The sequence below is a fragment of the Pinus tabuliformis genome, chromosome J, assembly GCF_031772625.1.
Source record: "Pinus tabuliformis cultivar Carrire ecotype Pingquan chromosome J, CPIR1, whole genome shotgun sequence".
NCBI classification, from domain to species: Eukaryota; Viridiplantae; Streptophyta; class Pinopsida; order Pinales; family Pinaceae; genus Pinus; species Pinus tabuliformis.
This window is the reverse complement of record NC_142295.1, coordinates 461710055-461723084: the sequence shown is the minus strand read 5'-3', so window position 1 is coordinate 461723084 and position 13030 is coordinate 461710055. Positions and strand designations below refer to the sequence as shown.

The 13030-nt window shown below is 33.8% G+C and overlaps 1 protein-coding gene across 1 annotated transcript; it reads right to left on the bottom strand.

The window, feature by feature from the left end:
- Window positions 1-1781: 1781 nt before the first annotated feature.
- LOC149227839 (uncharacterized) lies at window positions 1782-3459 on the bottom strand. Its single transcript, XM_089375582.1, has 3 exons — window positions 2528-3459; window positions 2342-2434; window positions 1782-2169 (listed from the first exon to the last, which is right to left on the bottom strand). Exons 1-3 carry the CDS (start codon window positions 2654-2656, stop codon window positions 1984-1986), a joined length of 408 nt encoding a protein of 135 aa, XP_089231708.1. The 5' UTR covers window positions 2657-3459; the 3' UTR covers window positions 1782-1983.
- Between the last annotated feature and the right edge of the window lie 9571 nt (window positions 3460-13030).

The following is a 13030-nucleotide window of genomic DNA, read 5'->3' as shown; positions in this document are numbered from 1 at the left end:
ACAAAACCAGCGATTTGCGCCAGATTTTAGTGCATTTTTTTTGTAATTGTGATGAGCAACCTGGCGCTAAATCTGGCTCTATTGTACAATTTTTAAAGTGTCCTTTTTTGCACCTGATTTTGCATCCTTTTTCACGCTAGATTTTGCATCATTTTTTACACCAAACTATGCATCATTTTTTGCGTCAAATTTTGAACCAAGATTTGCATCTTAGTTTATGACAGGTTTTTCTTCTAGTTTTGTGTCATTTTTTGCATCTATTTTTCATTCTCTTTTGCTTCCTATTTTGTGTCATTCTTTGCTTCCATTTTTGCACCATCATTTGCATCAAGTTTACACTGTATTTTGAATCCAATTTAACGTCTTTTTATGCATCCATTTTGTGTCAGTTTTTGCATCTAGTCTTACGCCAGGTTTTGTATCTAGTCTTACACTAGTTTTTGCTTCTATTTTTGCACCAACTTTGGTGCCTATCTTTGCACCATGTGTTGAATTTGATTTAGCACCAAATTTTGCATCCATTTTTGTGCCCATTTTTGCATCTTTTTTTGGACCATTTTTTACATCCACATTTACGTTTGATTTGTCTCCATTTTTCCCATCTCATTTTGCACCATATTTTGCGTCATTTTTTTCATCCAATTTTGCATCATTTTTAACACCATCTCTTGCATCTAATGTTACATCATTTTGAGCATCCAAATTTGCATTTATATTTGCATCTTATGTTGAGTCATGTGTTGTGTCCACCTTTGCATCTTATTTTGTGTCTAATGGTACATTCAATTTAGAGCCATTTTTTACGTCTACTTTTGTATTTGTTTTTGCACCAAGTTTTGCATCCAATTTTAAGCTATTTTATGCCCCTTTTTGCACCATTTTTTGTGTCTACTTGTGTCCAATGTTGCACCATTATTTACACCGACTTTTTCATCCAATTTTGCATTTTTTTGGTGTCTAGTTTTACATCGTTTTCACCATCCAAATTTGCATCTTTTTTTGCCTCATTTTGTGTCCACATTTGCATATAATTTTGTGTCTGAGTTCGAGCCTAAATTTGCATGTGATTAGGAATAATTTTTTACATCCAATATGGCATCCTTGGTTTCACCTTTTTTCAGCCCCATTTTGCATCTTGTTTTATGTCTTTTCTTACATCTTTTTTTTTTTCCTTTTTTGCACCCAAGTTTGCATCCCAAATTTACACCATTATTTTCATCATCATTTGGCATATTAATTTGTAACGTTTTTTTCTTCTTTTTAACGCTCAACTTTGCATCTTATTTTACATCTAGTTGTTGTCTTTTTTTGCATCTAATTTGGTGCCCATTTATGTGTCCTTGTTTTTGCCCAATTTGATATTCTTTTGTATGCCATGTTTTGTTCCCTTCTTTGTGTCAACTATTGCACAATTTTTCACTTCTAATTTAAAACACTTTGTATGTCAATTGTTTGCATTTTGTATTAATTCCTAGTTTAACATCCAATTTTACTTTCAATTTTGCATCCATGGTTACATCCACATTTGACTTCTTATATAGAGTATATTTTTCTTTACATATATGACCCCCTTTATAGATTCATAGTGAAATATATGATAGTTTCTAAATATCATTAAAGCAGATATCACAATTCAAAATCATTTGTAAAGAAATTTAAGAGAAATTGACAACATCCATCCAAAAAAATAACAATGTGTCATTAACAATTTTCAAAACATGTATAAAATAGCAACATAATACTAATAAAATCAGTATTATTTTTAATCAAAACAAGTAAAATTCAAATATGATTAACAAATCAAAATATTTCATGAATATCGTTATTCTACGATAAATTAACAACATACATAAATCAAACTCATCGTATGATTACAAAATCAAAATGTCTCATTGATATAGGGTAAATTCACAACACCCATCTAAACATAACAATGTCATTCTACACAATAATTTCTTCATAAAAAACAATGCATGTGCATGCCTAGCTACCACCACCAAGATCACCCTCATGATCATCTTGACCATCCTCATTACTCTGATCCACATCATCACCAACACCGCAACTATCATCATCATCTCCTCCTTCACCACCATCATCCTCATCATCTCCTGATATATGTTGAACATAATTTGGATCATCGTCTTGGCAATCATTACCTATAGCATTCTGACAAAAAAAATCAATATTACATGTTAGTATTAATTACATAACACAACGCATGTTTTTGTTATACAATGTTAACCATAAAATGATGTAAGATATAATATCTAATAGTACTAAAAAATAAAATGAAAATATGGTTTAAAAGTATATTGGAAATCGAACTAAGATTACATACCATAGAGTCCATCCAAACAACAAATTCAACCCATCTCTTTTGCTGCAACACCTCCTTTTCCAAATGATTTGGAGGTCTTCCATATTTTAGTTCCTATCAATCAGTAAATAGGGAGAAATTAGATAACAATGAATTTCTTCTAGTACAAAATTTATTAAAAAAATATCACATGTTTAATATACTTACAAAGGTTGTTATCAGTGCTTTTAAACCTTTCTGGCCACTACGATGAGTGACTTTTGTCTTGGTTAACCTCGCCTTGGATGCCTTGTCCTTAAACATAAACCAATTCAATTTATTTTCACACAAATACATGTCTAAGATACTTATAAGTATTAATACATTCTAAATCATGTTTAATGAAAAATTCAATACCTGAATACTCTCATTGCCGGCTTTTCTTTGTGCATCCAACTTCTCATATGATTTTACAAGTTCTTTCCATACTTTAAAAGGTATGTCAATAGGTCTTTGTTTCAGTCTTTGATCTTGAGGCATTTTTTTAATTTTTCTTGTTTGGTTAAAAATTTTGGTTAAAAAAAACCGAACAAGTAATTCACATCAATGGCATGGGGACTCTATGGATATGTGTAAAAAAATGGCTATAAAGAAAACATCCAAAAAACATATGAGCTCTCCCTTTGATGGTCACTTGGGGCATATGGCTGGAAAGGAACAACTCCATTTTCGAAAATCAAGGACAATCCTTTCTCAAAGTCCTTCCTAATATTTGCTCCAAATGTCTTAAAATGAAAAACAAAATTCAAACGTCATCCTTAAACATCTCCCTTAAATATAACGTTGGACCATAAATTCTTCACTTTTATTGTTATCAGCTCTGGAATGATTTTTCTATATGCAATTATATAATGAAATATGTGTGCACTAATGAAAAAACATTGAGTTTCATTTTTCATAATCACAAACAATGAAAAAAGAATCACACGTAACTAGCATCATTTTGGAAATTTTATATTTATTAAAAATCTTTAACATGTTTTCCTCCCATATCTCATAAAAAGGTGTGAAATTTTTTATATACTCTCCAATAAGCCTAAGGATCACATACCTTTTAAAACTTTGCATTACCATTATATGTTTCTCCTTGAAGATATATAATATGTTTAGATAATCTTCGGCGAAATCACATAATTAATCTTTTGTCGACGCGTTTCGAACCAACAAGTGTGGTTCATCGTCAGGACAAGTTGAAGAACCGATCTGGCTTAGCTTGATTAAACTTAGCCAGATCGGTTCTTCAACTTGTCCTGACGATGAACCACACTTGTTGGTTTGAAACGCGTCGACAAAAGATTAATTATGTGATTTCGCCGAAGATTATCTAAACAATGTTATGGATCACAGAAGTCTAAATTCCTATATATAATATGTTTCTTCTTTAACATATATATTATGTTTCGCATTTCTTAATATTTGACAAAATACTAAAGTTGAAAAGAATATAAAATCTCACTTTTTAGAATATTTTCAAGCCTACAAGCCTAGTGATGATTATGGTAGAGATGATTATGGTGACTACAAGCCTAGTAACTCTTGTCATGGTTCTTATATGGGCAAAAAATATATTCCTTGCGATTGGATTTCCTGTTCTATTTGGATCAACTGAGCTAATTTATTTTTCTACAGTTTTGATGAAAGTGGGGGAAAATGGTTGGATAAATGGTTTTTGCCACCTGCTTCCTTCTTGTGATGTACATTTGGAACTATGGAAGTGTTCTGAATTATCAGGAGTTGTATATCTTGTTGGTCACAGAGATGTCAAGGCTAGAAAGGATTCATGGTTTCCTAAGAAACTGGTTATAATCTACTTCTATGCTTTCATGAGGGCAAACTGTAGGGCAGGCCCTGCAAGCCTCAATGTACCTCACACCAATCTCTTTCAAGTTAGCATGACATATACTGTCTAACTTGAAGGTTTCCATGAATCAAACATGCTGAATGTTTTTCAAGGACCAAGTCACAACATCAATATGGTGATGGATAACAAAGATTTCCTTGAAGGTGGCAGAGATGAAGTGAATTTTAATGTGAAGTTAATAATCATAAGTTTTGTTGTCGACCAAGATCTTCATTACTTAGTCCTTGATTTTGTTTGATAGAGAATAATAGCCATTCCTACGATTAATCACTGATATTTATGAACAAAGACACCATTCTTTTTTCAATGAAGATGATAGGTGGTATTTTATATGCATGGTTAAGCCTAAGATAAGCCATGTTTTCTACATAAGAAAGTTATATTAAGTTATATCCATGAAAATGAAAGGAAGATGACATTGCATGTTTCCTCGTATAGCTAACCATCGCTCAATAACATTGGATGCTTCTCCACCTCATTCATTACATCATTGCTTAAGAACCTTGGATGCTTCTCCATTTTTTTTGACATCATGTATTGATTATGTTGTTGTTGGAGGTTTTACACTAAGTTTTTCAACATCGAGCTTACTAGGGCTTGCACCACAGGGGTTATTAGTAAGAATCTCATGTGGTTTACATAGCCATGATTATTAGAATCAAAATAGTAGGATTTGCACTAAAAAACAGTTCATAGAGCTTTCCTGCTGGGGAGATAATCACAAGTTCAACTTCTGCAGTGCAGAGCACCGAGAGCTCGTAAGCTTTCTTCAGCAATCCACCTACGTTTGGAAAATGTAGCCTGCCTACTGGCGATGTTCTCAATCCTCTTCCTCTGCATCTTTCCCCTCACTATTCTTGTATGTCCTCTTTCGTTTTTCCCTCCAAACAAACCCTCTCAAATTGAGAAAGCAGAACAACTCACTCGATGAGAATCTGAATCCAATTATAGCTTCTAACAATAACCCAATACGATACCAGAAGTGATTACACAAAACCTCATTGACTCTTCATTTGTTTGGAAAAGATCCAAGCATATACTTCTGACGAGGGTTTCCGTCTCAAGTCTGGCTCGCAGGACGTCGCTTAGTCAATTGCGAGAAAAGTTTTCCACTTGCCTGTCACATACGGTTTGTCACACTATATATTAAAATCAGGGACAATCCTTTCTCAGAGTGGACAATCCATTTGAATGCATTGATCAATGCTTTGTGCAACGCTGGTAGAGTGGACCATGCAAGGAACTATCTAATGGAGATGAAAAAATTTAAATCCTGATATAGTTTGCTATAGGACATTCATTGGAGGCCTATGCAAGTTGGGTATGGTGGATGAGGCAGTGAATCAACTGGCGATAATGATTAGAAAGGGTCTCTCACCCACATATGCTCTGTACTATTCACTCATCAAAGCTTGCTGCAAATCAAAGAAAGTTCAAGCCGCTGCCCAGATACTGAACAAGATGCTTAGGGAATGTGTTGTTCCAAGTCATGCAAGTTTTATCTATGGCATGCATCATCTTGGGAAGGTAGGAAAAAAAATTGAGGCATAAAAAGTTCTTGAAGAAGTGATAGATTGTAAATCCTCTGTACATGTTAAAGTATACACAGAAGTAATGTCTGCTCTATTTCAGACTAGTGAAGTGGAAAAATCATTACAATTAGAAGGCAAAATAATTAGAAGAGGTTGTGAAACTAACTTTTTGACTCTGTAAAACAGTGTTTCTCTAAGGGAAAAATTGATGAGGTATCCAAGATTTTAGAAGGAATAAACCAAAGATATCCGGTACAAGGTATTACATTATGAAAAAATTGAAATGGTCAGATTTATTGTTTTTCCAAGGAGACCACTCTTGCTTGAAGGAATGGAGAGGGCTCTGCTCGTAAGAAAGTACTGAACCAAGACCATTGTCAAAAAATGTTGAACCAAGAGTATTGTTAAAAAGCAATGTTGCTTAGTTGCATGAAAATTTAATTGTCCAAAATTTAATTTTGGACTCTTTGCTGGCAAAATTTCATATAAAGGTATGCCCTTTTGCCTTATAACATGATGATTTTAATGAAAATGGAGGAAGGGAATCAACTTCAGAGAATCAAATGAAGTTAAAAAATATTAGATTATCAATTATAATCCATAGGAAGGGAAAGAAAATAAAGGGTATGGTTGTGCTTAGCCTAAAACGTTTGCCTCTCATTTGAGAACTTTTCAAAAACTCAACTTTATTTCTGAATCTATAAACACAACTCTAAGTTTACATCTCAATTTATAGGTAAAGATTCGGTTTAAAGCAAATCTAAAAATAAGAATAAGCAAATCCAGAACTAAGAATTTGAAGCATTATTATTGTGGCAGAGCAAGGCAACTAAAATTTGAGTGTGTGGGAACAAACTGGGATCTAGAACATGGAAAACTCACCAAAAAAAACAACAAATATTGTGGAAAGCGGAAAAGAGGAAAAAGAGCATCATTCCTTTGTTAATTCTCATACAGAATACAAATTATATGTATGGTGTGAAGGAAAATGAAATTTACAGGTTTGTGGTTGAAATTTATTGGTGTATCTATACGTGTGGCCCCAAATCATTTGTAGGTATCATACCTGTAATTATGGGTAAGGCCAGATTTAATTTGATTTATTTGAAACTAGGTTTGTGGTTAATTCCAACCTAGGAAAACTTGATATATAGGTTCAATAACCTTCTTGTGTTGTATGCCCTCATTGTGTAGGCTCAATAACCCTCTTGTTGTGTGTGCCTTTGTTATGTGGGCCAATAACCCCTCTTGAGAGGATGCCTCATTCGAGTTCAACACAGTGAACATAATTGCTTGTGAGGGAGAAGAAAGGATTGAGAGGTATGAAGTTACAGGAAAATGGAGAGCTAGAGTGACTATGGCAGGATTTAGTGTATATCATCTCAGTGCTAATGTTAAGGACACGGTTAAATCTTTGCTCTGTTAATCATATTGCAATAGCTATAAGACTAAGGAAGAAGAAGGAGCTATGTATTTACTATTTTGGATGGTTGGACAAAATTCTCATTGCAACATCTGCTTGGCATTGAGAGGAAACGACTATAAGAATGTTCTTGTACAAGAATTTGTTATAATTTATCAATACCATTGTTGAAACTGCATGTGACTTTCATGTGTGTCAGGGAAGAGTTCAGAAACCTGACACAATAACTTATTATAGGGGTAAAAGATGAAACTAATTTAAGGAAACAATGGTTTTTACCTGTCCTTTTCAACCAGGGATAAGATAGTTATTCGTTTATATTTTGCTTCCTTATCCAGGTAGACAGGAAAATGCTAAGGCTTGCTAAAATCAATGATATGCCTGCCTACATAGTGGGTAATTGGATAGAGATAGTTACTATTTAACTTTCAGGAACTTATACTTCACTAGCTAAAGAGTTTTGGATTTTTTTTCTTATGACCTTGAGTACAGAGTCTCATAATCAACTAGAAGAAAAATCAAGTCTATCTTTCAATTGCTTGAACCAGGACTATATCACGGATATTGCAGCAATAAAAGAAATAATTCCAGTCTATAGAAAGGTAGCATAGTAATAACATACTTGAGTTTTCGGGGTGCTTCAAACAATCTCATCCTAAAGATAGGATTCCAGGTTGTTTGCAGATTTTAATTGGTGAGGTTGGCTCTAATTTTGGAACTTTGTTGGCTCTGCTGTAGGTATCATTTTGCCCCAAATCTTCGCCAAGCCTTTTTCATGGACTCACTAAAGGACTCTCATTTTCTGCATCCTTCATATGAGTAAACCTTCGACCCAGCACTGGTTTTCAATACAAACTTTCAAAGAGAGAAACTGGTAGTTTGGAGCAGGTTACAAGACCTCCTTCTATAATGAACAGAGATGACCCCGTAATGTGGCAAAAGTTATCCCCTTCAGCCGGTGCTAAAGAAAACAAAGAGCTTCTCTCTGAAATCTCTAACGGCGTGCTTGGATGGCATAATCTGACCAAAACTACAAAAATGTACCATGAGTTTTCCTCTACGTTGTTATATTGTGAAGGATAGTGTTTCCCTCAATTCCTAACCGTTCCAATAGCCCCTGCTTCCTGATCCATTAGTTTTGACTTCTCCAGACACTAAAGAGCATTAACGATTCTATTCCATTACACAAAGATGAGCTGGAAGGGAAAACCCTTCGGAGCACAGTATTTCATGTTGAGGTATCAAATTCTTGGTTCCATGGAAATAGAAACCGCATGAAGATATATACGAACCACTTGAACATCAAAAATGTTCAGTCTCAAAACTCTAAAGTAAATTTGTAAAGAATGTAGCATTAGCTTTCTTGGCTTAGTGAAATCCCTAATTTTCTATCCTATTTGCCTGTCTTAAAAATCTCACGAAAACCTGTAAAGATTGTGCCATTGTGTACGCTTAGCCTCTAAAAGCCCTAGCTTTCTATCTTCTTCTGTGTAATTTGAATAGAACACCATCAAATACCAGAATTATCAATTCCCATTCTCCAAAACTTTTAAATGTGCGGAACTGAGACAGAATCATTCAATCAAACCACTCGAAATGCATCTGAATGCTGATCCATTAACTTAAAGAACTTCTTCCCAAACTCTGCCATTTTTTAAACAAAATTTTGAGCACAACCTTGTCTAGTCCATTTATAGAGAGCATTAGTTTATGAAATCTTGCCTGTAAGCCAAAATAGAGTCAAAATTTTCCATTGAAAGCTCAGAATAACTGAACCAGAAATAACCCTTGTGAAATTTGCTGCTTAAAACATTGTTTTGAGCACGACCTCTTTCTTCAGATTTATTTTAGATAATACGGTAGCTTATTTAATGAAATATTTCCAGAAAGTTGAAATATGGCAAATTTTTCCAATCAAGAACTCTAAATAATTTCATTAGGACAAGGCGTAGAGGATTCATGACGGCGACAAGAAAATAATGGCGCTTTTCAATTTTAGCACTCTCTTGCAGAAAAATACCTTTTCTGAAATCGTTTTGACCACGAAGAAACGCAGATGAACTGTTGGAAGTCGTGCAGAGAGAGATCTGGTGGCTCGTGGATCAATTCTGGGGCAATGTTTATGCGATTGCAAACCATGATTGTTCATATGCGAGCTACTGAGCTCGTTGAGAGGGATATGCGCAATGGCGCCAAACTACCAAGAGGATTTGAATTTAAAGGCGGGATAGAATATCTACCATCCGATCATGTCATCGACGACCATATATTTGTGTTTCAGTGAAACGGATTTTCAAAGAATTTGAAATATTATACATTTTATAGAATTTGAAATATTATACATTCTATTATTTAAGCTGAATAATAGTTTTACTTTGGAAAAATAATTGGGCACATCAAATTAAATATTGATGCGACGGACATAGAACTCCGAAACAATAATGAACCCTTCTCTTACTCCAAAACAATAATGCACCCTTCTCTAGCTGATGTGTCAATGCTTTCTTTGAAGTGGAACTTAAAGAATTAAGTAATTATTCATTATTAAATTGGGATTTTATATAAATTAATTGATTATTTATTAATGTTAATTTCATTTTATAATTTTATAGTAATTTTTAATAGATTTTTGTTAAAGATAGTTATTTGAGCTATTATTGTATCAAGATTTTTGTTGTGTCTTTTATTATTATATTTTAATCCACTTTAAACATGCTCAAAATATGTTTTCATCTTCATTTGTGGAGATTATCTACTTGCATATTCAAAAAGTTTTGATGTAGTTTTTGCCTTGAAAAATGATTATTGTGATTGTAATGGTGAGAAATCATTCTATAAACAGTGTTAAGTGTTATTTAGAATAAATGAGAAATTCTTTTTGAATATATAAGACTAATCTTTGAGAGAATAGATATATATTCCCTAATTATCACATAAACAAGGGGTTAATCTTGCATTTAGTGCTTTATCTCTGTAGAGTTTCGCTAAACAAAGGGAATACCTCCTCCTGCGTGACTTCGATTGTCCCTCCCTCTTACAGGATTGCAAAGCATTAAGAATTGAATCTTCTTTATTTTAAAGATGTAGTCTTGTCGAATATACCAAAAACATAGTAGGATTCTTTCATTATTGACAAAATCAAGCACATGTGCAAGGGAAGTATTCATCTATGGATGGTTAACAAGTTCATTAACAACTACAAGCAAACGCTTCAAACTATGTATTTAATGATCTCTAGTCATCATCTAAAGTGTTCAAGAATCAAATCAATTCCAACCTAAGTTCTAAGTATATGGTAAACCTCTACTCTAGAGGTTCTATTATTGTAAAATTTCACAACTATGGAAGTTGTGGCAAGGTCTCAAAGGAGGGACTTTCTTTTTGGGGCAAAACTAACATTTTTTCAAAAGATAGTTTCTATAATTGAATCCATCTTCAATATCCATTTCTTCAACCCCACTCTGCCGGATTTAAATATTGAATCCCCCCTACTTATTTTGGGATGAGATGATCTTTCAAAAGCCAACATAAATATATTGGGGACTTACAACAATATACAAACTAAGCAAGGAAGGGTATACACACATGTGTTAGAATTTGAATTGAAGTTGACTTGAGCAAAGGTATAACAATGCATATTTAATTAAATATTGGTGATTTTAACAACCACGTCCATTAGATTAAAATAATGATACTTTATGTGTATCTATATGCAAAGACAAAATACTTGAAAGGCACCTTCCCAACAACAAAGGTCATTATAAAAAAAATGGAAAAATAAAAAGTTGATGGGTGGTATGATTGAATGAAGAATCAAAGGGCAAGAAAGAAGAGACATCCAAGTTTAGTCCTAATAAAAGATTTTATGGCCCCTTCCAAGGAGTGCGTTATTAAGAGGGACACAAACATGATCATGGAGTCTGTGCTAAAGTCTTATGGGAGAAATAGGAAGCATGTGAATGAGATATTATGGATTTCAAAAGAGAAATCATGTTATTCAATCCAATAGAAGCAAGGGGATTGGTGCTACTTGAGACTCCATAAGCTCTAAATCAATTAGTGAAAGCAAGAAGTCTAAAAGATAAATGCAAAGAAAAATGCTACTTGTTCAATAGAAAATGGGGAATAAAAGTATCACCCAAGGATAATGACCATCGCATCAAGCGCTCAATCATAAGGGAGGAGCAATAATTTGACAATCACACGTCCTTGATTTCTGTTGATTTAACTCTGAACACTCACATAATATTCTCTTGCTTGGCGAATTAAACACCACTGCATGGAATGGACGAGGATTGAGCCGAACCCTGGATGAAGCCCACTTCATTCTCATCTAAACACAAAACTATATATACGTCAAAGCTATTACAATAGATTCTGACTGTCAACACCTCGAGGTTCTGTTTATATGTGGCTACCTTTTATGGGTACTATTGAATGTGTGATTGGCAATAGTAATGGAAACTTAGGGCTGCCAAATTTCCTTCGATTCCCTCACTACATCCTAACGCAAATAGTTGTTCAATGCCTTGGTTGTCTTTCAAAACTGGTAGGCAGCATCTTCTTTGATATTTCTCGATGGTTTTAATTCCACTACAATCACAACTTTCATTTACATAAACTTCGTGTTTTCGCACGAGCGACGATTGTTCCAAGGTGAAATGTCACTTGGATGGTTTCAATGTTGTTGACCCATCATAACTAACTAACGGATATGCCTATTACAATTTTATACCACCCCATTATCAATATCAATTATGCATGGGAACCAATTAAAGCAACTTTTCACATTAATTTTATATGAGCATGAGAACATGTGTTAACAAGCAGCCCATAAAGCTTCATTTTGAATTCCATAGTCACTTAGAAGGAATTCCTCTTGTAGTAGCATCCTCCCTACTAAACTTTGCTAGTGCTAACATTAGAACCACCATTACAACAAGATATCTTTCTAGTGTTGACAACACCATTATAATAAGATACCTCAAGAGAGACAGAAAATTTAAAAAGTATGATAGTAATACGTATCCAGAAGATGGTATTGAAACTAGTAATTGTTCACGAATCCATAAGATTGTAAGGTCATTCTCATTATCATAATCATTGTCATCATCATCACCATCATCCTTGTCATTGTTATTGCCATCATTACATTATCATCATAATCACCATTCATGCCATCATCATCATCATTATGGACATTGTTTGCAATTGTTCATAATTGTAGATGTTGTAAGAAATATCATCAACCCAAAAAATGTGATCAGTGCTAGAAAAGGGTTGTTTAGGACACATTGATATGCGTAAGAGAAATAACAACTCTATTTTTGACAGATGATCGATGATGATCATCATCACCACCATTATCATCGTCATTGTCATTTTTATCATCCCCATCATCATCATTAATGTAATTTCTATCGACATTGTTGTAATCATGCATCATCATCATTCATGCCATTATTGTTTTTGATGATGACCTAGATGAAAATGATGATCATGACACCAAAGATAATGCTTATGATTATGAAAATGACAACATCTAAAATTGGGAAGATTCACCAACGTCATTAGCATCGTCATCATCATAATCATTGCCATCATCATCATTGTCATTGTAACCACTATCATCTTTATCATCATAATCACAATTCATGTCATCGCCATCATCTTCAGTTTCATCATTGTCAATATTATTGACATTGTCATCAATTTTTCATAATTGTCAATGCCATAAGGAATATCATCAATGCAGAAAATATGATGAGTGTTGGAAAAGGGATGCAAAAGCGAACATAGAAATGGGGGCAACAATAGAAGTAAAATTGGATGAAAAGTGGATACAACATAAGTAG

Coding starts and splice junctions, on each gene's coding strand:
- LOC149227839 (XM_089375582.1), bottom strand. CDS start 2,656: ATGTATTTGTGTGAAAATAAATTGAATTGGTTTATGTTTAAGGACAAG. Junction 2,435..2,527: donor AAGCACTGATAACAACCTTT/GTAAGTATATTA, acceptor ACTGATTGATAG/GAACTAAAATATGGAAGACC. Junction 2,170..2,341: donor TTGTTTGGATGGACTCTATG/GTATGTAATCTT, acceptor TTTTTTTGTCAG/AATGCTATAGGTAATGATTG.